The sequence below is a fragment of the Bombina bombina genome, chromosome 1, assembly GCF_027579735.1.
Source record: "Bombina bombina isolate aBomBom1 chromosome 1, aBomBom1.pri, whole genome shotgun sequence".
Lineage (NCBI taxonomy): Eukaryota > Metazoa > Chordata > Amphibia > Anura > Bombinatoridae > Bombina > Bombina bombina.
The window spans coordinates 1,531,751,082-1,531,778,341 of NC_069499.1; the positions used below are offsets into that span (position 1 = coordinate 1,531,751,082).

The 27,260-nt window shown below is 38.4% G+C and overlaps 1 protein-coding gene across 1 annotated transcript in view; it reads right to left on the reverse strand.

Annotated features, from left to right (window-relative positions):
* Positions 1–1,343: 1,343 nt before the first annotated feature.
* Positions 1,344–27,260, reverse strand: part of ABCC3 (ATP binding cassette subfamily C member 3) — a 267,779-nt gene continuing 241,862 nt past the window's right edge. Inside the window, exons 25-31 of the mRNA XM_053708487.1 lie at positions 27,005–27,131; positions 26,751–26,852; positions 19,960–20,106; positions 15,331–15,489; positions 13,295–13,461; positions 4,894–5,088; positions 1,344–1,685 (exon numbers count right to left, since the gene is read on the reverse strand). Coding sequence (XP_053564462.1) covers positions 1,577–1,685; positions 4,894–5,088; positions 13,295–13,461; positions 15,331–15,489; positions 19,960–20,106; positions 26,751–26,852; positions 27,005–27,131 — 1,006 coding nt within the window. The 3' untranslated portion in view covers positions 1,344–1,576. The remainder of the gene's footprint in view (positions 1,686–4,893; positions 5,089–13,294; positions 13,462–15,330; positions 15,490–19,959; positions 20,107–26,750; positions 26,853–27,004; positions 27,132–27,260) is intronic.

Sequence of the window (27,260 nt, forward strand, 5' to 3'; positions counted from 1 at the left end):
AATGATTCCTCAACATTATTCTCAAGTGTCTGTTGATCAATGATATTGAGTGGAATCCATGCGACCCTCAACTTAAACAAGATTCCCAGGCCCGGCATTGGCCACACAGCCCCACAGCATGATGGAACATCCACCAAATTTTACTGTGGCTAGCAAGTGTTTGTCTTGGAACGCTGTGTTCTTTTGCCGCCATGCATAACGTCCCTTGTTATGACCAAATAACTCCATCTTTGTTTCATCAGTCCACAGCACCTTCTTCCAAAATGAAGCTGGCTTGTCCAAATGTACGTTTGCATACCTCAAGCGACTTTGTTTGTGGCGTGTGTGCAGAAAAGGCTTCTTCCGCATCACTCTCCCGTCATTTAAGAGTTAACAGTCGTTGAGTCACCAGCACAGTTGTAAATTTTTAACCTTTAATAGGAATCTAAAAACAGCAACGTTTCGGGGTTTTAACCCCTTAGTCATGGCATGACTAAGGGGTTAAACCCCCGAAACATTGCTGTTTTTTAGATTCCTATTAAAGGTTAAAAATTTACAACTGTGCTGGTGACTCAACGACTGTTATATTACACTGGGGATACTGCAGTTTTATCCTGTCACTCGTGTACTTGGACAGTAGCAGCAGTGCTGATAACCTACAACATTGAATCATTTAAGAGTTGTTTTGAGGCCCCCATGTTGCCACTCTTCAGAGGAGAGTCAGAGAACAACAACTTACAATTGACCACCTTAAATACCCTTTCTCATGATTAGATGCACCTGTCTATGAAGTTCAAGGCTTAATGGGCTCACCAAATCAATTGTGTGTTCCAATTAATCAGTGCTAGGTAGTTACAGGTATTTAAATCAACAAAATGACAAGGATGCCCACATGTATGCACCTGTCTAATTTTGTTTTGATGCATATTGCACATTTTATCTTAATCCAATAAATCTCATTTTACTACTGAAATATTACTGTGTCCTTCAGTTATTTGATAGATCAAAATGAAATTGCTGATCCAAACACCCAATTATTTATAAATGAAAATCATGGAAATTGTCAGGGGTGCCTAAACTTTTGCATACAACTGTATTTTTTAATTGAGGTATCTACATTGTTGTTGTTTTTTTTTTAGATATAATGTTATTGCACACTTAATAGACTACAGTATAGTGTTAATAAAGCTTTTATATGCACTGGGAAAAATGAGTGTGATTCACTTTATTGCTATATTCACTTTATTATGGGGGTCTGGAAACGATCCTGTAATATCTCTGAGGTACGCCTGTAGTTGCAACAAATAGTTTAAACAGCCTTAATATCTACATCTACATTTCCACATCAATAAAGACAAATAAGGTTAAGAAAGTGAATATAATTTATTTGGCCTTGGTTTGCAAAAACATATCCAGTATAAACATGCAAGCAAATAAATTCTGTTTAGTTCTTTTCTGAAAATAAAATTTACAAAATAGTTTATAGTCATATAATATGATTACTGTTGGAGTTTACGTGTAAAAATAAACAAGTTTTATGTACATTGTAAAAAAAAGTTCACTTTAAAAAAAAAAATCATATAAAAACAGATTATATTTATGCTAATCCAGCATCCTTTGCCATTCCATAAAATATACCTCTTGCAGCGATAAGATTTGTTGGAGTATCAAATTCTGCAATTTGACCTTTATCTAGAACCAGAACCCTGCAAATAAAAAAATAAAAAATTATTAGTACTGTATGAAATAAGTTAATTAAAGGGATGTGCTACTCAAAAGTGTATATATACTAATGATTTGTTTTCATGAAAAATGGTTAAAGGTTCATTAAAGTGAAAAAAGGACATGCTACCATTCAGAATTGTATCACTATCGACCCTGCAAATATATGTATTTAACCCTGGCAAACCACTGGTCCTGGGCAGAAACTACTGCTGAGCCAATCATCAGTTCTAGTTGCACAGCCCAGTGTGATCATAACCCATGACCTCCACCACCTCTCAGCCATATTCCATATTCATACCTCAGTTAAACATGTAGAGCAAAAATATTAGTGCTGTTTGTGTTAACATTGGTCAAGTGCAATCAATAGTGCTTCTATTTCTGCACTCAAAGCTATTTCCTTCTTAGCTGATGAGAATCCATTTCTTCATAACATGTGGGATATATTCCAGCCTATCTGGAGGAGGTCAAGAACCCTCACAGAGCTTTAGACCATCCCACCTCCTCTCCAATTTGTTCTTGGCCTCTGAGGAGAGAGGTCGAAGATTTCAGAGGTGCTCTACTATCAAGAGCACTCCTCTCAACACCGCTCTCATATCACTCCTCTCAACCCCGCTCTCATATCACTCCTCTCAACCCCGCTCTCATATCACTCCTCTGAACCCCGCTCTCATATCACTCCTCTCAACCCCACTCTCATATCACTCCTCTCAACCCCACTCTCATATCACTCCTCTCAACCCCACTCTCATATCACTCCTCTCGACCCTGCTCTCATATCACTCCTCTCAACCCCACTCTCATATCACTCCTCTCAATCCAGCTCTGATATCACACCTCTAAACCCTGCTCTCATATCACACCTCTCAACCCTACTCTCAAATTACTCCTCTCAACCCCACTCTCATATCACACCTCTTAAACCAACTCTTATACCACTCCTCTCAACCCCACTCTCATATCACACCTCTCAAACCGATACCCATATCACTCCTCTCAACCCCACTCTCATATCACTCCTGTCAACCTCACTCTCATATCACTCCTCTAAACCCAACTCTCATATCACTCCTCTCAGCCCAACTCTCATATCACACCTCTCAAACCAACTCTTATATTACTCCTCTCAACCCCACTCTCATACCCCACCTCTCAAACCGACTCTCATATCACTCCTCTCAACCCCACTCTCATATCACTCCTGTCAACCTTACTCTCATAGCACTCCTCTCAACCCTACTCTCATATTACTCCTCTCAGCCCAACTCTCATATCACTCCTCTCAACCCCACTCTCATATCACTCCTGTCAACCCCACTCTCATATCACTCCTCTCAACCCCACTCTCATATCACACCTCTCAAACCAACTCTCATATCACTCCTCTCAACCCCACTCTATCACTCCTCTCAACCCCAATCTAATATCACTCCTTTCAATACCACTGTCATAACACACCTCTTAAACCAACTCTCATATCACTCCTCTCAACCCTACTCTCATATCACTCCTCTCAACCCAACTCTCATATCACTCCTCTCAACCCCACTCTCACATCACACTTCTCAACCCCACTCTTATATCACTCCTCTCAACCCCACTCTCATATCACACCTCTCAACCCCACTCTCATATCACTCCTCTCAACCCCACTCTCATATCACTCCTCTCAACCCCACTCTCATATCACACCTCTCAACCCCACTCTCATATCACACCTCTCAACCACACTCTCATATCACTCCTCTCAACCCTACTCTCATATCATTCCTCTCAACCCCACTCTCATATCACTCCTCTCAACCTAACTCTCATATCACTCCTCTCAACCCCACTCTCATATCACACCTCTCAACCCCACTCTCATATCACTCCTCTCAACCCTACTCTCATATCATTCCTCTCAACCCCACTCTCATATCACTCCTCTCAACCTAACTCTTATATCACTCCTCTCAACCCCACTCTCATATCACACCTCTCAACCCCACTCTCATATCACTCCTCTCAACCCCACTCTCATATCACTCCTCTCAACCCCACTCTCATATCACACCTCTCAACCCCACTCTCATATCACTCCTCTCAACCCCACTCTATCACTCCTCTCAACCTCAATCTCATATCACTCCTCTCAACCCCACTCTCGTATCACTCCTCTCAACCCCACTCTCATATCACACCTCTCAACCCAACTCTCATATCACACCTCTCAACCCCACTCTCATATCACTCCTCTCAACCCCACTCTCATATCACTCCTCTCATTACCATACTCTAATTGAACACAATCTTCCAACCTCTTTGTAAAGAATTTCTACTAGATTTTCTTCTGTTCCTTATCTGTATTTCCTTTCCATCCCTTTCTTTTATTTTATGTCACAGTTTTTTCTATAATCCTATTTTACAGTACTCAGAAACCAAATAATTTCCCTTACTCATTTTTTACCACACAGATGTCCTATAGATAAGGTACTGCAAAACAAAGAAAATTATGCTAAGATAATGACAGTGGCTATCTGTGTGTACTCAGTAACAAATATGGATTGGCTCTTTTAAATAAGGCAAGAGATAGGTGGAGTTTGGCTATTGAAAAACAATTGTAGCAAGCGAGGTAATGAATTAAAAACATTTTCAAGCTCACTCACTATGTTAATGTTAAGGGACAGCCTACTCCAGAATTTTTTTGTTTAAAAAGATAGATAATCCCTTTATTTCCCATTCCCCAGTTTTGCATAACCAACACAGTTATATTAATATAGTTTTTACCCCTGTAATTCAGAGGTGGGACCAAGTCATTGGGTTGCAAGTCACAAGTAAGTGTTGAGTCTTTGTATTTAAGTTCAAGTCAAGTCCTGAGTCAAGACAGACAAGTCCCAAGTCAAGTCTCGAGTCAAGAAAGGCAAATCTAGGTCAAGTCCTCAGCTTTAAGCTTCAAGTGTTCAACAAGTCATTAGTACTCTTTGCATAATATAGCGTTGCAGTATTAATTGCGTTCAGCATATGTGCGTATGCCACAGAAAAAAACTAATAACTTTTACGAGAAGCATTTTTGCAAATGGAAGTATATTGCAAAAATGCTTCTATTTCTATCATAAAAGTATAGTTTTGACTTTCGTGTCCCTTTAACATAAAACTACAGTTTTCTTGTATAATTCAGATTTATTACAACATACTGTAAAATTTTCTTACCTGGTGTAGTCCATTATTGTGTTCAGTCTGTGTGCGATTGTTAACACCGTACAATCTTCAAACTGAGTCCTTATTGTCATTTGTATGAGGTCATCAGTTTCAAGGTCAATAGCGGCAGTAGCTTCGTCCAAAATGAGAATTCGAGTCTTGCGGAGAAGAGCTCTTGCTAGACAAACAAGTTGTCTTTGTCCAACACTAAACACAAAGACAAAGCGTGTTACAGTTAGTGAAACAACATTTTTGGCATCCTTCTTATAATGATATTAAGGATATTAACGTATGAATATTTTAAAGATACATAAAAACACTTTGATATTGCAATATAAAAGGTTTAATAATGCATAGTAAAAAAATAAAAAATAAAAAATTTGCATTTCACTATGTTTATTTATTCATTCCATTTCCTGTTATTAAACTCTTAAAGGGATGTGAGACCCAACATTTTTAATTTATTATTCAGATAGAACATGTGATTTTTTAAACTTTCTAATTTACTTCTATGATCAATTTTTCTTTGTTCTCTTGGCATCTTTTGTTGAAAAACCTGTCCATTTCTGGAGCACTATATAGGAGCAGTTTTGCAAGAATGTTATCCATTTGCAAGAGCACTAAATGGCAGCACTATTTCCTGCCATGTAGACGGCAGATGCCTACCTTTGTATCTCTTCAACAAAAAATATCATAGGAACTAAGCAAATGTGATAATAGAAGTAAATTGGAAACTTTTTTTTTAAAAGGTATGCTCTGTCTGAATCACAAAATAAATTTTTTTGGTTTCATATCCCTTTAAAAAGAGGTGTGTTCCAATTCTGAAGACTGGAAGTGCACATGACAGGATTCTCAAGTCTATTCCTGCTACATATCTGTCAATAAATGGCCTCAGAAGAGAATATAAGAGAAGCTGTAAAATAATAGAACTTTTGCTAATGGTTTGTCAGTTGCAAGCCTTTGTCTTAATAATAACAGAGACGTGGAACCGTGATGGGGGCTAAATTTGCCCCCTCCTACGCTAACCTCTTTATGGGGTGGTGGGAGCGGTTCCACGTCTATGGAGGTAATAACAGATCTTCTCAATATTTGTTAAATATATGATATTTATCAATGACTTGCTCATTATTTGGTCAGCCGACTACCAACAAGCACAGGAATTGGTTGAATATCTTAACCAAAATAAGGTGGGCTTGAAGTTCACTTTTGAGTGGCATCAAAGAACAACAAATTACCTGGATATAACTTTGACATCTGATTGTGTATCCAAGAAAATACTTTCATCTCTATAGGAAGCCCATCTCTGGGAATACTCTTTTGAATGCCCGCAGTAGTCACCCTAGACATGTGTTCGGGGGTATTGCTAAGGGACAATTTATGCGGATCAAATGCAACTGCACCCTAGAGGGGGACTTCCTTAGAGAGAGTGAAGACCTGACTATCGAGCAGATTACCAGGCCCCCGAGAGGGCGGGACAAGTTTCAGATACTATTTAGGCAAGAGATTTACTGGATATACAAACTCGTTAGCCTGCTACCTGGGGGTTTCAACTGGGAATTTGATATCATAAATTACTGGCACAGATAAATGGGTACATATAGATGACTCCATACAGGTATTTCCTGTAGGATTATTAACATTGTCACCTTACAACTCTCTAAATATCCCTCGATTTAAATTTGGTAACCAAAAGTGTTTCTAGATATTGGAGAAGTGGCAAGTGGAGTTTGGCTTTTGAAAAACAATTGCAGCTAAAAAGATATTAATGAATACACAATTTCTTTCATGTAATTAACAAGAGTCCATGAGCTAGTGACGTATGGGATATACATTCCTACCAGGAGGGGCAAAGTTTCCCAAACCTTAAAATGCCTATAAATACACCCCTCACCACACCCACAAATCAGTTTTACAAACTTTGCCTCCAAGGGAGGTGGTGAAGTAAGTTTGTGCTAGATTCTACGTTGATATGCGCTCCGCAGCAAGTTGGAGCCCGGTTTTCCTCTCAGCGTGCAGTGAATGTCAGAGGGATGTGAGGAGAGTATTGCCTATTGAATGCAGTGATCTCCTTCTACGGGGTCTATTTCATAAGGTTCTCTGTTATCGGTCGTAGAGATTCATCTCTTACCTCCCTTTTCAGATCGACGATATACTCTTATATTTACCATTTCCTCTACTGATTCTCGTTTCAGTACTGGTTTGGCTTTCTACAAACATGTAGATGAGTGTCCTGGGGTAAGTAAGTCTTATTTTCTGTGACACTCTAAGCTATGGTTGGGCACTTTATTTATAAAGTTCTAAATATATGTATTCAAACATTTATTTGCCTTGACTCAGAATGTTCAACTTTCCTTATTTCCAGACAGTCAGTTTCATATTTGGGATTATGCTTTAATTATCATATTTTTCTTACCTCAAAAATTTGACTTTTTCCCTGTGGGCTGTTAGGCTCGCGGGGGCTGAAAATGCTTCATTTTATTGCGTCATTCTTGGCGCGGATTTTTTTGGCGCAAAAATTCATTTCCGTTTCCGGCGTCATACGTGTCGCCGGAAGTTGCGTCATTTTTTTGACGTTATTTTGCGCCAAAAATGTTGGCGTTCCGGATGTGGCGTCATTTTTGGCGCCAAAAGCATTTAGGCGCCAAATAATGTGGGCGTCTTATTTGGCGCCAAAAAATATGGGCGTCGCTTTTGTCTCCACATTATTTCAGAATCATTTTTCATTTGCTTCTGGTTGCTAGAAGCTTGATGTTTGGCATTTTTTCCCATTCCTGAAACTGTCTTATAAGGAATTTGATCTATTTTGCTTTATATGTTGTTTTTTCTCTTACATATTGCAAGATGTCTCACGTTGCATCTGAGCCAGAAGATACTACAGGAAAACCTCTGCCTGCTGGATCTACCAAAGCTAAGTGTATCTGCTGTAAACTTTTGGTAGCTATTCCTCCAGCTGTTGTTTGTATTAAATGTCATGACAAACTTGTTAATGCAGATAATATTTCCTTTAGTGATGTACCATTGTCTGTTGCAGTTCCCTCAACATCTAAGGTGCAGAATGTTCCTGATAACATAAGAGATTTTGTTTCTGAATCCATAAAGAAGGCTTTGTCTGTTATTTCTCCTTCTAGTAAACGTAAAAAGTCTTTTAAATCTTCTCTCTCTACAGATGAATTTTTAAATGAACACCATCATTCTGATTCTTTGGACTCTTCTGGTTCAGAGGATTCTGTCTCAGAGATTGATGCTGATAAATCTTCATATTTATTTAAGATGGAATTTATTCGCTCTTTACTTAAAGAAGTACTAATTGCTTTAGAAATAGAGGATTCTAGTCCTCTTGATACTAATTCTATACGTTTGGATAAGGTTTTTAAAGCTCCTGCGGTTATTCCAGAAGTCTTTCCTGTTCCTAATGCTATTTCTGCAGTAATTGCTAAGGAATGGGATAGATTGGGTAATTCATTTACTCCTTCTAAACGTTTTAAGCAATTATATCCTGTTCCGCCTGACAGATTAGAATTTTGGGACAAAATCCCTAAAGTTGATGGGGCTATTTCTACCCTTGCTAAACGTACTACCATTCCTACATCAGATGGTACCTCGTTTAAGGATCCTTTAGATAGAAAAATTGAATCTTTTCTAAGAAAAGCTTATCTATGTTCAGGTAATCTTCTTAGACCTGCTATATCATTGGCTGATGTTGCTGCAGCTTCAACTTTTTGGTTGGAAACTCTAGCGCAACAAGTAACAAATCGTGATTCTCATGATATTATTATTCTTCTCCAGCATGCTAATAATTTCATCTGTGATGCCATTTTTGATATTATTAGAGTTGATGTTAGATTTATGTCTCTGGCTATCTTAGCCAGAAGAGCTTTATGGCTTAAGACTTGGAATGCTGATATGGCTTCTAAATCAACTCTACTTTCCATTTCTTTCCAGGGAAACAAATTATTTGGTTCTCAGTTGGATTCTATTATTTCAACTGTTACTGGTGGGAAAGGAACTTTTTTACCACAGGATTAAAAGTCTAAAGGTAAAAACAGGGCTAACAATCGTTTTCGTTCCTTTCGTTTCAACAAAGAACAAAAGCCTGATCATTCGTCCTCAGGAGCAGTTTCAGTTTGGAAACCATCTCCAGTCTGGAATAAATCCAAGCCTGCTAGAAAGGCAAAGCCTGCTTCTAAGTTCACATGAAGGTACGGCCCTCATTCCAGTTCAGCTGGTAGGGGGCAGGTTACGTTTTTTCAAAGAAATTTGGATCAGTTCTGTTCACAATCTTTGGATTCAGAACATTGTTTCAGAAGGGTACAGAATTGGTTTCAAGATGAGACCTCCTGCAAAGAGATTTTTTCTTTCCCATGTCCCAGTAAATCCAGTGAAAGCTCAAGCATTTCTGAATTGTGTTTCAGATCTAGAGTTGGCTGGAGTAATTATGCCAGTTCCAGTTCCGGAACAGGGGATGGGGTTTTATTCAAATCTCTTCATTGTACCAAAGAAGGAGAATTCCTTCAGACCAGTTCTGGATCTAAAATTATTGAATCGTTATGTAAGGATACCAACGTTCAAGATGGTAACTGTACGGACTATATTGCCTTTTGTTCAGCAAGGGAATTATATGTCCACAATAGATTTACAGGATGCATATCTGCATATTCCGATTCATCCAGATCATTATCAGTTCCTGAGATTCTCTTTTCTAGACAAGCATTACCAATTTGTGGCTCTACCGTTTGGCCTTGCTACAGCTCCAAGAATTTTTACAAAGATTCTCGGTGCCCTTCTGTCTGTAATCAGAGAACAGGGTATTGTGGTATTTCCTTATTTGGACGATATCTTGGTACTTGCTCCGTCTTTACATTTAGCAGAGTCTCATACGAATCGACTTGTGTTGTTTCTTCAAGATCATGGTTGGAGGATCAATTTACCAAAAAGTTCTTTGATTCCTCAAACAAGGGTAACCTTTCTGGGTTTCCAGATAGATTCAGTGTCCATGACTTTGTCTTTAACAGACAAGAGACGTCTAAAATTGATTACAGCCTGTCGAAACCTTCAGTCTCAATCATTCCCTTCGGTAGCCTTATGCATGGAAATTCTAGGTCTTATGACTGCTGCATCGGACGCGATCCCCTTTGCTCGTTTTCACATGCGACCTCTTCAGCTCTGTATGCTGAACCAATGGTGCAGGGATTACACGAAGATATATCAATTAATATCTTTAAAACCGATTGTTCGGCACTCTCTAACGTGGTGGACAGATCACCATCGTTTAATTCAGGGGGCTTCTTTTGTTCTTCCGACCTGGACTATAATTTCAACAGATGCAAGTCTCACAGGTTGGGGAGCTGTGTGGGGATCTCTGACGGCACAAGGAGTTTGGGAATCTCAGGAGGTGAGATTACCGATCAATATCTTGGAACTCCGTGCAGTTTTCAGAGCTCTTCAGTTTTGGCCTCTTCTGAAGAGAGAATCGTTCATTTGTTTTCAGACAGACAATGTCACAACTGTGGCATACATCAATCATCAAGGAGGGACTCACAGTCCTCTGGCTATGAAAGAAGTATCTCGAATTTTGGTTTGGGCGGAATCCAGCTCCTGTCTAATCTCTGCGGTTCATATCCCAGGTGTAGACAATTGGGAAGCGGATTATCTCAGTCGCCAAACGTTGCATCCGGGCGAATGGTCTCTTCACCCAGAGGTATTTCTTCAGATTGTTCAAATGTGGGGGCTCCCAGAGATAGATCTGATGGCCTCTCATCTAAACAAGAAACTTCCCAGGTATCTGTCCAGATCCCGGGATCCTCAGGCGGAGGCAGTGGATGCATTATCACTTCCTTGGAAGTATCATCCTGCCTATATCTTTCCGCCTCTAGTTCTTCTTCCAAGAGTAATCTCCAAGATTCTGAGGGAATGCTCGTTTGTTCTGCTAATAGCTCCGGCATGGCCTCACAGGTTTTGGTATGCGGATCTTGTCCGGATGGCATCTTGCCAGCCTTGGATTCTTCCGTTAAGACCAGACCTTCTGTCACAAGGTCCTTTTTTCCATCCGGATCTGAAATCCTTAAATTTAAAGGTATGGAGATTGAACGCTTGATTCTTGGTCATAGAGGTTTCTCTGACTCCGTGATTAATACTATGTTACAGGCTCGTAAATCTGTATCTAGAGAGATATATTATAGAGTCTGGAAGACTTATATTTCATGGTGTCTTTCTCATCATTTTTCTTGGCATTCTTTTAGAATACCGAGAATTTTACAATTTCTTCAGGATGGTTTGGATAAGGGTTTGTCCGCAAGTTCTTTGAAAGGACAAATCTCTGCTCTTTCTGTTCTTTTTCACAGAAAGATTGCTATTCTTCCTGATATTCATTGTTTTGTACAAGCTTTGGTTCGTATAAAACCTGTCATTAAGTCAATTTCTCCTCCATGGAGTTTGAATTTGGTTTTGGGAGCTCTTCAAGCTCCTCCGTTTGAACCTATGCATTCATTGGACATTAAATTACTTTCTTGGAAAGTTTTGTTCCTTTTGGCCATCTCTTCTGCTAGAAGAGTTTCTGAATTATCTGCTCTTTCGTGTGAGTCTCCTTTTCTGATTTTTCATCAGGATAAGGCGGTGTTGCGAACTTCTTTTGAATTTTTACCTAAAGTTGTGAATTCCAACAACATTAGTAGAGAAATTGTGGTTCCTTCATTATGTCCTAATCCTAAGAATTCTAAGGAGAAATCATTGCATTCTTTGGATGTTGTTAGAGCTTTGAAATATTATGTTGAAGCTACGAAATCTTTCCGTAAGACTTCTAGTCTATTTGTTATCTTTTCCGGTTCTAGGAAAGGCCAGAAAGCTTCTGCCATTTCTTTGGCATCTTGGTTGAAATCTTTAATTCATCTTGCCTATGTTGAGTCGGGTAAAACTCCGCCTCAGAGGATTACAGCTCATTCTACTAGGTCAGTTTCTACTTCCTGGGCGTTTAGGAATGAAGCTTCGGTTGATCAGATCTGCAAAGCAGCAACTTGGTCCTCTTTGCATACTTTTACTAAATTCTACCATTTTGATGTATTTTCTTCTTCTGAAGCAGTTTTTGGTAGAAAAGTTCTTCAGGCAGCGGTTTCAGTTTGAATCTTCTGCTTATGTTTTTTGTTAAACTTTTATTTGGGTGTGGATTATTTTCAGCAGGAATTGGCTGTCTTTACTTTATCCCTCCCTCTCTAGTGACTCTTGTGTGGAAAGATCCACATCTTGGGTAGTCATTATCCCATACGTCACTAGCTCATGGACTCTTGTTAATTACATGAAAGAAAACATAATTTATGTAAGAACTTACCTGATAAATTCATTTCTTTCATATTAACAAGAGTCCATGAGGCCCACCCTTTTTTGTGGTGGTTATGATTTTTTTGTATAAAGCACAATTATTCCAATTCCTTATTTTATATGCTTCGCACTTTTTTTCTTATCACCCCACTTCTTGGCTATTCGTTAAACTGATTTGTGGGTGTGGTGAGGGGTGTATTTATAGGCATTTTAAGGTTTGGGAAACTTTGCCCCTCCTGGTAGGAATGTATATCCCATACGTCACTAGCTCATGGACTCTTGTTAATATGAAAGAAATGAATTTATCAGGTAAGTTCTTACATAAATTATGATTTTTTCACACTCACCTAGTAAGTACATTTATTGCAAGGCAGCAAAAAAATATTGTATTTACAAAATGTTTACTCTGATAATGTAAAAAATGATAATTCTACAATACTGTGTACGTGAGCACTGTCTCACTGAGCATTGTTAAAGGGACATGAAATCCAATTTTTTTATTTCCTGATTTAGGTAGAAAATACAATTTAAACAACTTCCCAGTTTACTTCTATTATCAAAGTAGTTTAATTCTCTTGGTATCATTTATTGAAGGAGCAGCAATGCACTACTGGTTTCTAACTGAACACATTAGTGAGCCAATGACAATCGGTATATATATATATGCAGCCACCAATCAGCAGCTAGAACCTAGGTTTTTTGCTGCTCCTGAGCTTACCTAGATAAACCTTTTAGTAAATTATAACAAGAGAAGGAAGCAAATTAAATAATAGAAGTAAATTGGTTAAAATTAAAGTTGTTTAAAATGGTATGCTCTGTGTGAATCATGTCTAATTATGACTTTACTCTCCCTTTAATACTCTTATTCCAATCCATCTGAATTCATGTAGACAAACATTGTATAACATCTCAAGTGATTTTTTTTTTTTTTATAAGCCAGTCCATTCCATCAAAAGAGCTGCTGTTTTAATTAGTGAAACCGATTGAATTAGTAAGCATTACACGAGCAAAATGATGTTAATATATGTCGTTTTCAGGCCTATTATTTTTAAAGAATTGTAAAATAAAAGTTCACCTATAAGAACTCTATAAACAAACATACCTTAAGTTTTCTCCTCCTTCAGCACATTCATATTCAAGTTTATTCGATTGACTGGCAACAAATTTTTTCAAGTTAGACAGCTCCAGGGCTTTCCAGATATCGTCTTCTGTGTACTTTCCAAAAGGGTCAAGGTTCATTCTCAACGTTCCAGAGAAAAGTACTGGGTCCTAGTTAATTTAAAAAAAAAGATTAAAACATGTGTTAACCTATATTGTAGAACTACAAAAATGTTATGATAAATAGATTAAGAAAACAAAACCAATACATTAGTGACACAAAAGATGTTAGGGGAATTGCCCCAATGGGGAACTTAAAATCTAAGTAGTTCATAGCAGTAGTAGAGACAAAGATGTTTGGCTGAAGGTCATCTGATTATAGGGAGGATAAGGTGAAAAATAGTATTTTGGTGCTGGTGTGATGTAGTAATTAGCTCAACTGCTTAAATAAGAGGGTGTTTGCGGAGCATTTAAAGTTACAAAGATTGGGGAAGTTTCTGATAAACAGACTAGGTGCAACATAGGAAAGTCTTATAGGTAGGCTTTTGAGGAGGTAATGGTGGAAATGAAGAAAGACATGTGAAGAGCATAGATTTTTGCCTAGGTCATTATATAGAAACTACAGTAGAATGGGTAGTTAGTGTGCCAGGCTCTCTATATCCATTAGTAACACAGACTGCCTATCTAGATATGCTCCTGTTGCCTCCTATATTGGAGCTGAATCCTTAAACCTAACTCAAAACTTGTTACTCTGTGCACTTATTCTGTGGTGGTCTACAAAATGATGCAAGATTTAAACCTGGTAATGCTGTTGACATTGGGTTTATCTTCTCATGTAAAATGACACAGGAGTCTGTGCCTCATGTTTGTGTCCTTGCTAATGCTTCGAAATTCTGGAACCTTGGTGTCATTTTGCCCTGTTTCCAGAAGCTCCTTTTATTGGGCACTCTATCTCCTCTTCTGCTCTTTGTCTCTCCTGATTCCTGGTCTCTTGGCTTACACTACCTGTTTTAACCCCATCTGGTATTGCATGTATCTGACTGTCTCTCCAGCTTGACCATGGCTTTGTCTCTGACTTTTGTGCTGAAACTAGCATCATTCTTAGATCCCACACCTACACTTTATCTAGCAAACTTGTCTCACTGAAGTTTTTACCTTGCAGTGTAAACAAAAGGGTGAACTATTCACTGCATCCAGGTCTAAATCTCCAACTAACATTAAATGGTGAACCAGTAAGTGGTAGAGTTGGGCAGCTGACAATGGATGATCCTGACAAATCCATTTAAAATGAAATACAGGAGGAAATACAAGCAGTGCTTCTTCTGATATGTGTATTATTGTTTATGCAGCAGTACTACAGGGAAATCGTTCAGGGTCCTTAGAAGATAGTCTGCACATTATAGATTATTTAGATTTTCTATTCCCTAAGTAATGATTTGCATTGTGCCACATGTAACTCCATTCTCTTCAAATAATTTTTCTTGTGACCCTTTACATGCTCTCCCCCTCAGCAACTATCATTTTATTTAGCCTGTGACAATATTTTTTGTTAACGTGACATGAAACCCAATTTTTTTCTTTCATGATTCAGATAGAGAATGCCAATTTTCTAATTTACAACTATTATCAATTTTTCTTTGTTCTCTTGGTATCTATATTTGAAAAAGCAAGAATGTAGGCTTAGCAGCTAGCCCATTTTTAGTTCAGCACCTGGGTAGCGGTTGCTGATTGTTGGCTACATTTAGACACCAATCAGCAAGCGCTACCCAGGTTCTGAACCAAAGATGGGCTGACTCCTAAGATTTACGTTCCTGCTTTTTCAAATAAATATAGCAAAAGAACGAAGAAAAAATGAATAATAGGAGTAAATGAGAAAGTTGTTTAAAATTGCTGCTCTGAATCTGAATCGTGAACGTTTCATTTTGACTAGACTATCCCTTTAAGTAAGTAATGGTCAAAAATGAGTGTAATTCTGGCGCAAAATAAGAATTATTTACAAATATAACCATAACTTATACTAACAATAGGAAACCATATTACCTGAGGAATTATAGTAAGCATGGATCGGAGGTCGTGTAAACCAATCTCGGAAATGTTTATTCCATCTATTGTGATTACTCCTTCTGCAGCTTCTATTATTCTAAAAAGGCACAAGGTCATCGACGATTTCCCAGCTCCTGTTCTTCCAACGATTCCCACCTGGAATATAATAATGATATTTGAATATACAAAGGTTTAATTGAAGAAAAAGATGATTCATAATGAAACACAAAAATGTAAATATTTTTTGTTTTTTTCCTTCCTTATGTTTTTATTCTTATGCATAAAATATTTAGTACTTTAAAGGGACATTAAACACTAAATAAATGCTAGATAGAATGCTGCATTCATAGAAAAGATTACTCTGAGAATAACATGTAGATGTATTTTTTTGAAGTTTCATTAGCTGTTTAAATATTGACAAAATAGTGTAAAGTTTTAGTGTCTATAAAACAATGGGAGCTGCCATGTTGTAACTTAGGTTACCTTCTCTGCTGTGGCCAATTAAGGACAGTTATGAATAGGTCACTAGAGTGTGCAGCCAATGGCTGTGTGGAATATAACAGTGTTCTGCACTTCCATTTGTAACAGGAACTGAAAAACTCACAATTTCAGAAAGGAATTACAGGAAAAGGGGACAAGAATAAGGAAAGTATATTGCAGAGGTAATATATATATATATATATATATATATACAATTTATAAGTTTACTAGTCCTAAAGCCTGTGTACACAGGCCAATTTTTTACAGCGGTTCCAACCCTTGCTCCCTCTCTCCCCCCTCTCTTTTGTGCTCTCTCTCCCCCCTTTGCGCTCCCTCTCCCCCCTTTGCGCTCTCTCTCCCCCCTTTGCGCTCTCTCCCCCCTCTTTTGCTCTCCCCCCCCTTTTGCTCTACCCCCCTTTTTTGCTCTCTCTCCCCCCCTCTTATGCTCTCTCCCCCTCTTTTGCTCTCTCCCCCCTCTTTTGCTCTCTCTCTCCCCCTTTTTTGCTCTCTCTCTCCTCCCTCTTTTGCTCTCTCTCTCCCCCCCTCTTTTGCTCTCTCTCTCCCCTTTTTTTGCTCTCTCTCTCCCCCCTCTTTTGCTCTCTCCCCTCTCTTTTGCTCTCTCTCTCCCCCTTTTTTGCTCTCTCTCTCCCCCCCTCTTTTGCTCTCTCTCTCTCCCCTCCTCTTTTGCTCTCTCTCCCCCCTCTTTTGCTCTCCCCCCCTTTTTTGCTCTCCCCCCTCTTTTGCTCTCTCCCCCCTCTTTTGCTCTCTCCCCCCCTGTTTTGCTCTCTCCCCCCCTCTTTTGCTCTCTCCCCCCCTCTTTTGCTCTCTCCCCCCCTCTTTTGCTCTCTCCCCCCCTCTTATGCTCTCTCCCCCCCTCTTATGCTCTCCCCTCCCTCTTTTGCTCTCTCCTCCCTCTTTTGCTCTCTCCTCCCTCTTTTGCTCTCTCCCCCCTCTTTTGCTCTCTCTCTCCCCCTTTTTTGCTCTCTCTCTGCCCCCCTCTTTTGCTCTCTCTCTCTCCCCTCTTTTGCTCTCTCTCTCTCTCTCCCCTCTTTTGCTCTCTCTCTCTCTCCCCTCTTTTGCTCTCTCTCTCTCCCCCCTCTTTTGCTCTCTCTCTCTCCCCCCTCTTTTGCTTTCTCTCTCCCCTCTTTTGCTCTCTCTTCCTCCTCTTTTGCTCTCTCTCCCCCCTCTTTTGCTCTCTCTCTCCCCCCCTTTTATGCTCTCTCTCTCCCTCCCTCTTTTGTTCTCTCTCTCCCCTCCTTTTTTGCTCTCTCTCTCTCTCTCTCTCTCTCTCCCCCCTTCTTTTGCTCTCTCTCTCTCCCCCCCTCTTTTGCGCTCTCTCTCTCTCTCTTACCCCCTCTTTTGGTCGCTTTCTATCTTTCCCTCCTCTCTATTGGTCTCTCCCACCTATTTTGGTCTCTCCCACCCCTCTTCCGCTGACCACGCCCCCTCACAAACGACCCAGCGAGGTCACACCCCTCACCACGCCCACCAGCCATGCCCCCATCACAACAGGCCTGGCCACGCCCCCACAAGGCAGCTTCATCAATGCACACTCCTCTGCTGCTAAAGGCTAGGTATGTTTGTCCTCTGCACTCTCTACTGCACATGACTGCATCTGACAAACATACCTGGCCTTTTATTATATAGGATATTACCATCTCAAAGTGTTTAATGTCCCTTTAAAAATTTGTAATATAAATTTTTCATTATTCAGTAAAAAAACAAAAAAACAAAAAAAAACTTTGCAATATCCTTTCAATTTTGTTTTCTTTATCTACAATTTAAATTAAATTGTGGGCTCTCCTGTTTCCAGGAGTTTCAAAAAACAAATAGGTGCTTCCATGGTGAAACCTAGGTTTTCCTTATCTCTTTTGCTGAGGACAATTAGGCACATGTAAAGTGTACAAACAATGGCTTTGTGGAATATGAAGGGACAATAAACCCTGTTACATAGTTACTTTATATAACCATTGTTTGTACACTTTATCTGTGCCTAATTGTCCTCAGGAGATTAGATATTGGAGACCTATATTTCAACATGATGGCACCTATTACTTTATAGAAACCAAAACTTTACACTTATTTCTGCAAAGTTTGAACTAATATCATTTTAAAAACATCTACATATACTCATGCTACTCCAAGTGAAAATGATTATGATTCACGGTTCTGTGTTTTAAGAACTCATCTCTTGGATGTTTCTCATTGCCCAATTCATAGTGCATGTAGCCAATCATCTCCCTTCCTCGTTGTGTGACATCCTCACTTCATCCTGAACCAATAAGGGAATCTTTAACAAGTAAGTTTACACTAACTATATATATATATATATTTATTAATTTATTTTATGTACAAAGTACCACAGCCCTTAAAGGGACACTTAACACCTGCAAAGAAATATTAAAACTAACTTTTTCTTATTAATAAAAGTCAGGTAATCACTGCTGCTTATTTTATCTGTTCAGCTTACCCCGAAGTGTTGAAAAAAAATGTTTGGAAGCAGAGTGTTAATAAGGTGCTTGAGTCTCCTCTGCATGGTGCCATATTGTAACTTACGTTTCACTGGGGCACAGCAGTCATGTGATGCTTGATGCAGACACATGACACACACGGCATATTTCCCTATAGTGTATTGCTTATCACAGCTGCAGCACTTGCTCACTGTTATGCAGTGCTTGTGCTGCAGTGTATGTTGAGAATCTTACTTAAACACCATATTTTATAAACATAGTTTTCTATGTAAAAAGTTTATTGCTCAGTCTTATACCTAGCATGAGTTATTCAGCCTGTTTTCTTCCACAGAACCTCTCTCCCCCTCCCTCTTTCCCGCTCCGGACCAGAGTTTGTTGAATAGATTAATAACCTTACCTGGAGCCGTGCACTGACACAGATTAGGAACCTTAAAATGTGTGGTAAAGACTGAGCAATAAACTGTTTTACATAGAAAATTATGTTTATAAAATTTTGTAATTAAAGGGACACTCAGGTTAAATTACATTTTCATGATTTAGATACAGCATGTCATTTTAAACAACTCTCCAATACACTTCCATTAAAAAAAATGTGCACAGTCTTTTATATTTACACTTTTTTAGTCACCAGATCCTACTGAGCATGTGCAAGAATTCACAGACTATACGTATATGCATTTGTGATTGGCTGATTGCTATCACATGGTACAAGGGGAGTGGAAATATACATAACTTAGACATTTGTTATAAAAAAATCTACTACTCATTTGAAGTTCAGACTAAGTGCTATTGCATTGTCTTGTTATCTTGCATTTGTTGATTATGCAAATCTAATGTGTTGACTGGTCCTTTAATTAAAAGATTCACAACATAAACTGCAGCACAAACTCTGCATAGCAGTGAGCAAGTTCTGCAACGGTGCTTCCTCTTAGCATACATTATAGGTAAATACGCTGAGTGCATCACATGACTGCTGTGCTGTCACAATATGGCGCCATACATAGCCACATCAATCACTTTTCTTGAAATGTTTGGGGTAAGCTGAACTTCCAGCATAGAGAACTGGGCTTAGTTTTTTATAATTATTTAGTTTTAAGGATGTTTAACAGTCAAGTGTTTAATGTCCCTTTAAAGGGACAGTCAAACTTTCATGATTTAAATAGGGCATGCAATTTTAAACAACTTCCCAATTTACTTTTATCACCAATTTTGCTTTGTTCTTTTGGTATTCTTAGTTGAAAGCTAAAACTAGGAGGTTCATATGCTAATTTCTTAGACCTTGAAGACTGCCTCTAATCTGAATACATTTTGACCACTAGAGGGCATTAGTTCACATGTTTCATATAGGTAACATTGAGATCATGCACGTAAAGTGACCTAGGAGTGAGCACTGATTGGCTAAACTGCATGTCTGTGAAAAGAACTGAAATAAGGGGGCAGTCAGCAGAAGCTTAGATACAAGATAATTACAGAGGTAAAAAGTATATTAATATAACTGTGTTGGTTGTTCAAAACTGGGGAATGGGTAATAAAGGGATTATCTTTCTTTTTAAACAACAAAAATTCTGGTGTTGACTGTCCCTTTAAAGGGTTAACTGTAAAAACTTCTAAAACTAATACCATGAGCAATTTTAATTTTTTTTTAGAATTAGTTTAAAGTTATATTAGGTGTTACCTTCTCTCCACCCTTTACTCTGAGATTTAGGTTCTTCAGCACTAGATCCAACCCAGCTCTGTATCGGACTGAATAATTTGCTAATTCAACTTCTCCTTTACTTGGCCAATCCTTTGGTGGTTGTTTATCTTCAATGGTCCAAGGAGCCTGCAGGAAATAATATATAGTTAAATGTTGTACTGAATTGAAATTAGTAACAGTGAGTTTCATTTATTAAAGTTTGCTTGAAGACATCACATATTTATTAAAAACACTTGCATACCTCCCTTTAACATGTGTTGCTGCGTATTTGGGACTCCGGAGTTTGAGGAGGGTCTGTTGATGTTTTGTGTGCAAGGCAGTGTTGCGTGGGTTTGCGAGTGGGTTTTAGGGTGGCATTGAGGGTGTGTCTGCAGCTGTCCTTCTCAAAAGGGCTAGTTATGAGGTCTGCACTTGGACTTCACTATATTGGAAGGACTTTATGTAACTAAAGGAAGAATTCAAAGAAGGTTGAAAACTATTTATAAGGATAAGAGGCAAAATAAAGTGAGTATTATTTTTGGGGAAAACCGAGATAAAGAGAGGCTGATTGAGCGATTGTATAGCACAATCAGTGTCCAGAAAGAAATGTTGTCAGCCTGGTGGCATTATAAACTAGCCGGTGGCATTATTAAGCCTTGTGGTATTATAAAGTAGCCGGTGGCATTATGAAGTAGCCGGTAGCATATTTAAGTAGCCTGTGGCATTATAAAGTAGTCGTGGCATTTTAAAGTAGATGGTGGCATTATGAAGTAGCCGGTAGCATTTTTTTTTTTTTTTAAATATTTTTTATTGAAGTCGTAAACAAATACAGAATATAGGGTATGCCCCAAAACATTTACAAGACAATATATACACAAGATAGTTTAGAGAGTATTGCATTCTAGCATCTCAAATATTACCAGAGAATGTGGGCTATCACCTGAAAAGACTTCAGTTTTATATTAGAGTGTCATAAACGTGATACAAGCAAAAAAAAAGATCCTCTCCTAGCTGTGTGCAAAAAAAAAATAGAGTAGGGTATCTATTCAAATAAGGGTGAGACTAGGGAGGAGGTAACTCTATATATTTATGTGGGAGGGGGATGCAGCGGGCAAGAGCCGCTCAAAATGTAATAAAGGGAATAGGGGGGGGGGGGGTTGGAGGGCGGAGCCAGCCAATATTTGCAGTGTGAGCTAAACAATAGTAGATAGTTTATATACCAATAGTGTGCGTGTGGGAGCTTGATATTATTGGTAGTGGCAGAAACACATCTGAGCAGACAATTTGGGAAATGGTAGGAACATAGAGCATAGTCACAAATTATAGTTGAGTTCCACCTGGCAGAAGTGATAATCTGGATCACAGTATCATAGTAAGCTACGTGATAATACGTATATGAGGGGACAAGACTATTAAGAAGCAACTATAAACCATTTGGCTTTTCCTGAACAACTCTCTAAGTACTTCCACGTATGAGAACATTTGAGTGAACAGAGATATAGGGTGGTAATGTTAACTATAAGTAAGTGTGAACTATTATAAACTGTCTTATAAAAGTTAACGACTCCTGGTATATGGGGATCACAGCACTTCACTCAGAGTAACAGCTTTGTACAACTTAAAGCTAAAATTAGTATTGAGTAGTTAATATATGGAAGTTAGATATACAAGCTAAGTAAAGGCAAACATATATTGACATTGAGGCCCATTATATCTGGGCTAGCTCTATTAAGGAAAGATTATAATATATAAACCTAGTAAAAACAAACATAAGATAATGTGATGCGAAACCCATGGGGCACTAAAAAGACATAGCATAGAAATGGAGAAATATAACAAACCCTGCGTAGATAAAATAGTATTGACTGTATATACATCTTAACTGAAGTCTCCAATTTATCCGACATGCCGAGCCGTGTCTTCCCAGTTGACACAGCCCAACAATGTGATACACCGCCTATAAACAGATCGACATAAGAAACAGGGTTCCAATTCCAACTTGGTGATTTCATACCTCAAGTTATGGGGTCTAGTTCAACTGTGTGCATATGGTGGGACTTTACCCTCTAAAGGATTAGTGCGCAACAGAAATTATGCAACAATCAAAACTAATAGGGAAGGCTATTTCAATTTAGATATAACAGTTAAGGGTGCCACCCCACTAATTACTGAGAAGAGAAATAGTTGGAGTGTAGTGTAAATAGTCCTCCTGAGGTGAGCTATGTAAATTAGACTGAGGGCGGCATCCGTACATGTCTAGCTAAAGGTGGATCCTGCAAGGAGTTATATGAGTGCCCAAAACACTAACAGAGACATACCTAGATGACTGGCATACATATAAAAGGTTAAGCTCTACAAGGGGGGAGGGAGAAAAGAGAACATATGGTCTAACATCATTCGAAACAAACACAATAGAAAGCAGAGAACTAAGCTCCCAACAAACCCCCAAGTGTACTTTCAATTAAGTCTCAAACTGTAAAATAAGGTAGGGACCATCAGACAACCAAACTTTACATGTCTCCAAATCGTTCAATAAATAGATGAGGAAAGACTAGCCCACTCCGGTTCTTCTAAGGTATGCAAAGTACCGTACATTGGCTTCAGGAGGAGTTAAGCATAAATGCCTGATCAGGGTTATTTGTTTAATTTTAGATCCCTAGTTAAAGGTCTCCTAATACGCCTAGCTTCCAAAATATATAGTTATATAAACAAAAGTAGGGGTGTCTCTTGATAGACGACTAAATATCTATGACCTGGTTAGGGACGCTAATATTGTGTCATATCTGCCCAGATGTAGAGACACTCAGGGTCAGCGAATCTATTATAGTAGATCATATCTGTGACTTATGGGAGAAATAAGAGCATCCACAGAATAATAGTAGGAATCCAACTTCCATTAGATATCTCCAGCAATGCTTTATGTAAAATGTAGACCTAGGTAGGTCTATAGGATGTCCAGGGGAGGTAGGTCTGTGGAATAAATTAAATAGGGGGATAGTTACCTTGAAATATGATATGCATATAGTATATAAAGATCTACCAACATTACAACCATTAGAAAGGTGGTAGGGGTGAAACTAATAGAGATCCCATTCAGTGATTTAGAGCTTCATAGTTAATATAAAATCTCAGTACTGTTCTGCTCAGTCAGATTCTATATGAATCTCCACTGCACTTTAAACAATTGCATTTGGGGTTATATAGATGCTATAGTCCTGATCATGTTAAATCCAGGAGCTAAAATAAGATGTATAAAAATTAGCGTTAACTGTGTAGATAGAAACTGCTGGCAGGGTATGTGATAAACAAGTATTAGCGACCATGAACTAGACAAGTGACACAACATTATTATCCCAGAAGGGCAGTCAGCTTAGATATCCAGTTTTATATCGGCGCTATTGCACCACATCAGATTTAAAACTAAAACTAAACATCACTGGGCTGTCTCCGGATGTACCTGCCTGTGTAAATAAACATGTGCAATCTGACATTTTAGATGTAGCATTAGAAAATAAAAACGCAGTAAGTGGATGAAAGGGGACTACGAGTCTAACAGAATATATACCAAACATAAGATTGAAACTATAAACTAGAGACATTTCTCCGGTAGAACTATGTTTGTTAAAGAGTCACAAGACTAGTATCTCAAATAGACAGTCCGGTATAACAGTCCAGGAACCAAGTGGTTAAAGTGCTGAGTTTTTATTGCCAAGTCTATTACCCCATACCCGTCTTGAGAATGAGCCTCGCTGGAGAAGCCTTTGTTATGGAGGCCTTAATACTTGGCTCACCGTTGTTCTGCAGGCACCTCAGGAAAGCTGAGTTAATGGACGTGAGGACCGTAAATTCCCCAAAGTATTCAGCAGGTGTATGGAGCGAAGCGACTGCACAGTCAAACATGTCTCCACTGAGAGGAGCCGAGAGATAACGCTGCATCTCAGCTGCCATGTGGGAATCCCGGGTGTCAGGAGTAAAGGCGTGAGTAGTGAGGAGACAGACCGGGTAGATGGCACTTGCATTCTGTAGCTTGGGCAAAAGTGCGCTCGCGTCTGAAGGCTGAAGTCTCCGTGTTGCCGGCAACGGACGAATCTCAGTCGCATCCCTCCGCTGGTGTATGTGAACGTGAGTCACAGTCTCTCCTGTCTGCACGCTCGCCTTAATGGAAGCGGAGTCTTTCGATTCATCTTGAGGGAGAGCCTCCTGTAGTACAAGCCAGCCAGCATCAGCCTTAGTTAGCGCTGCGGGTTCAGGAGGTGGTATAGGAGAAAGGAGAGTGCCATCTTGGAGAATTTCAGTGAGACATTGTGAAAGCTGGGCATAGTGGTTGTCCAGCTTATCACTTAATCCTTTTAGAGCCAGGAGTAGTGCAGCCCTCATTTCTCCTCAATAGTCGCTTGTAGCAGTTGGCGATAATGGGGAGTGCTAAAGCACTTTTGTATGTACTGCGCTGCTTGTATTCTGAGGGTCCATGCGCTTTAGATTCTTAGTAACGGGGAGTGCAGGCCTTAAGTGGAGATGTTGGTTCCTGGTATTCATACAGCCACCCTTATTCCTTCTTGTCTCTCCAAATACTTTCAAGAGGCTTAGTTATCACCAGAGAAAGATTTTAGGTTATCTTATTCAGGATTCTCGTTGCTTTTCATAGCCCTCTATCACAGAGCTCCCACACTATGCTGCCATGTTCGTTGACGGTTAGCTCCGCCCCCCAGCCGGTAGCATTTTAAAGTAGCCTGGTGGCATTATAAAGTAGTCGTGGCATTATAAAGTAGCTGGTAGCATTTTTAAGTAAAAAACCTTATAAAGTAGTCGGTGGCATTATGAAGTAGCCGGTGGTAGTATGAAGTAGCCTGAGGTATTATAAAGTAGCCGGTCACATTATGAAGTAGCCAATGGCATTATGAAGTAGCCTATGTCATTATGAAGAAGCCGGTGGCATTATAAAGTAGTCGCTGTCATTATGAACTTGCCGGTGGCATTATAAAGTAAAAGATTGGAGGAAGTATACAATTTTCTATTATTACATAATTTTCTGCTATCCTAAGTACAAATTAATTGCATCATTTAACATAAATGTATTTATTGATAATTTGTGCAATAAAAATTGAACCTTTTTAGTATTAGCTAATTTTAGCTTAATATTGGCTAAACTTTTAGAAGGTTGGTCAGTAAAATCAGCCTGGTGGTGCACCAGCTAAAAATGTCCTGGGGAGGACACTGCACTAATATACTGTTTTAAGAAACATTCCAATATAAACACATCAGCTTTTTATTTTTAACTTAGAGAGTGCAGTTTGTGTGTACTGCAATCTTGGGATACATTCACATAGAGGGTATGCACAGCATTTATGCACACATTTACTAGGGATGTTCCATAGAACTCAATATCAGTCTAGTGAAATATATGGACCTTGTGTAACAAAACGTTGTGCCACTTTAATGGTCTAATTTTGAATAAAATGTGCAATTTAATATTGAAGTAGTAAGGAGCATAAAGGATTTGTAGACATCTGCAACAACTATTGGTGACAAACCCACAGGTACTGCTAATATTACTGTGGTTTGTTGCTAAATTAAACCTAGAGGATTGTGATAATAAATATGTCATTTTTACACCATCCAACTTGAAATCTATCCATACAATTAATGAGCTTATTAAATTTGATGACATTTATCAGTATTAGATATCATTTGCAGTAGATACCACTTAGTACTTTAATTTTGGCTTTTGAGCGAAATTAAATTAATCTCTGTAAGCAACCTAATTTGCATAATGTTTATAAATTAATACAATGCAAATGATAAATCAAATTGGCTTGCATTTTAATTTGTTGTGTCAATTATGGTGAATGATTAGGCCAGCGTTTCGTTTAACCTTTATTAATGGAATAATTAACATTTTTTTTTGTTTTGTTTTTTATAACCAAGCTTCCATTTTTAATTAATCAATTAAATCTTGTAACTGAAACATAAAATATAAAAAGTTTATTGTCATCTAATTTGGTACAGATAATTTGCCTAAACTAGTCTGTTAATAAGTTATACTTTGCATTACATTTTTTATATGCATATGTATAATGGTTTATTATCAGTTGTGATTAACCTTTTCTTTGCTATGTATGTCTAATTTTCTTGCGTTACCCTTTTTATCAATTTAAATAATTTTTATATTTTAAATTATTCAGAAGGGAGATTTTAATAAACACGTGTATTTGTCAATTGGTTTCTCAAATAAAAGCAGAATATTTTGCAAATCCAGATCTTTTTTTGTAAAACTTTGACATGAGTAAATTCGCCACACAGAAGAGCTGATTGCCGCTACTTGCAGCCATATTCAGCATTTGTTTGAGAAAGGAATTGCCAAATTCACGTCTAGACTTTAAAGTGACATCGATGAAAATGTTACATTTCCATAGTAAAGATAAAGTACAATAAAAAAAGAACTAAATAAAAGTAAAAAAATTGCACATACTGTATCTTGAGCAATATAGGGTTTGAAAAAATGTTTGTCTCAATTTTAACCATATAGTGCTCAAAAAAGCGAGCAAATACTGAGTGTACCACAATATACGCATGGAATAGAAAACATTTTATTTTTGTTCTAGATTGTACTCTCTACTATCTTGGCTCTCCCCAGTGAATTTTCCCTTTCCAGTGAACTGCGTGGTTTTTCACGTCTGTTGGGCAAGTGTTAGAAGTCAGAATTTAAACTTTTATGATTCAGGGCTAGATTTTCTATGTATATATAAATATATCATAGTTACGGGTGATTTGGTTAATTAAAAGCAACATACCTCAGTTTCTGTCTCCGAATATTCCTTCACTCGCTCAACTGCGACAATGTTTGTTTCCAGATCTGAAGTCATTCGCACCATCCAGTTTAAGGACATTGTTACCTGAAATATAATAGTCATTTTTCTGTCTGTATGAAATGTTTATATATAAATGTTGTCCTTTATCTGATAATATAATATATTTTATTCTTTGTTATTGATTTTGTGCATTTGTCACAAACGTTTTTACATATCACTTTGTCTATTAAATATACCTGCAGAGCGTATGAAACTGAAAGGCCAACTAGACCAGCGGTGAGGCTCTCTCGACCAATCACAGCAAAAAGAGCTGCAAATAGGACAACACAATTTCCCACAAACTCAACACGAATGCCAAGCCAACTAGGAAAAAAAGAAAATGAATTAATTAGGTATTCAGAAGAAGTTATTTTTACATTTTTACAATATTAAACCTAAACAAAAATACATGAAAAAGGACAAAATTAAACTTTCATGAATCAGACAGAGCAA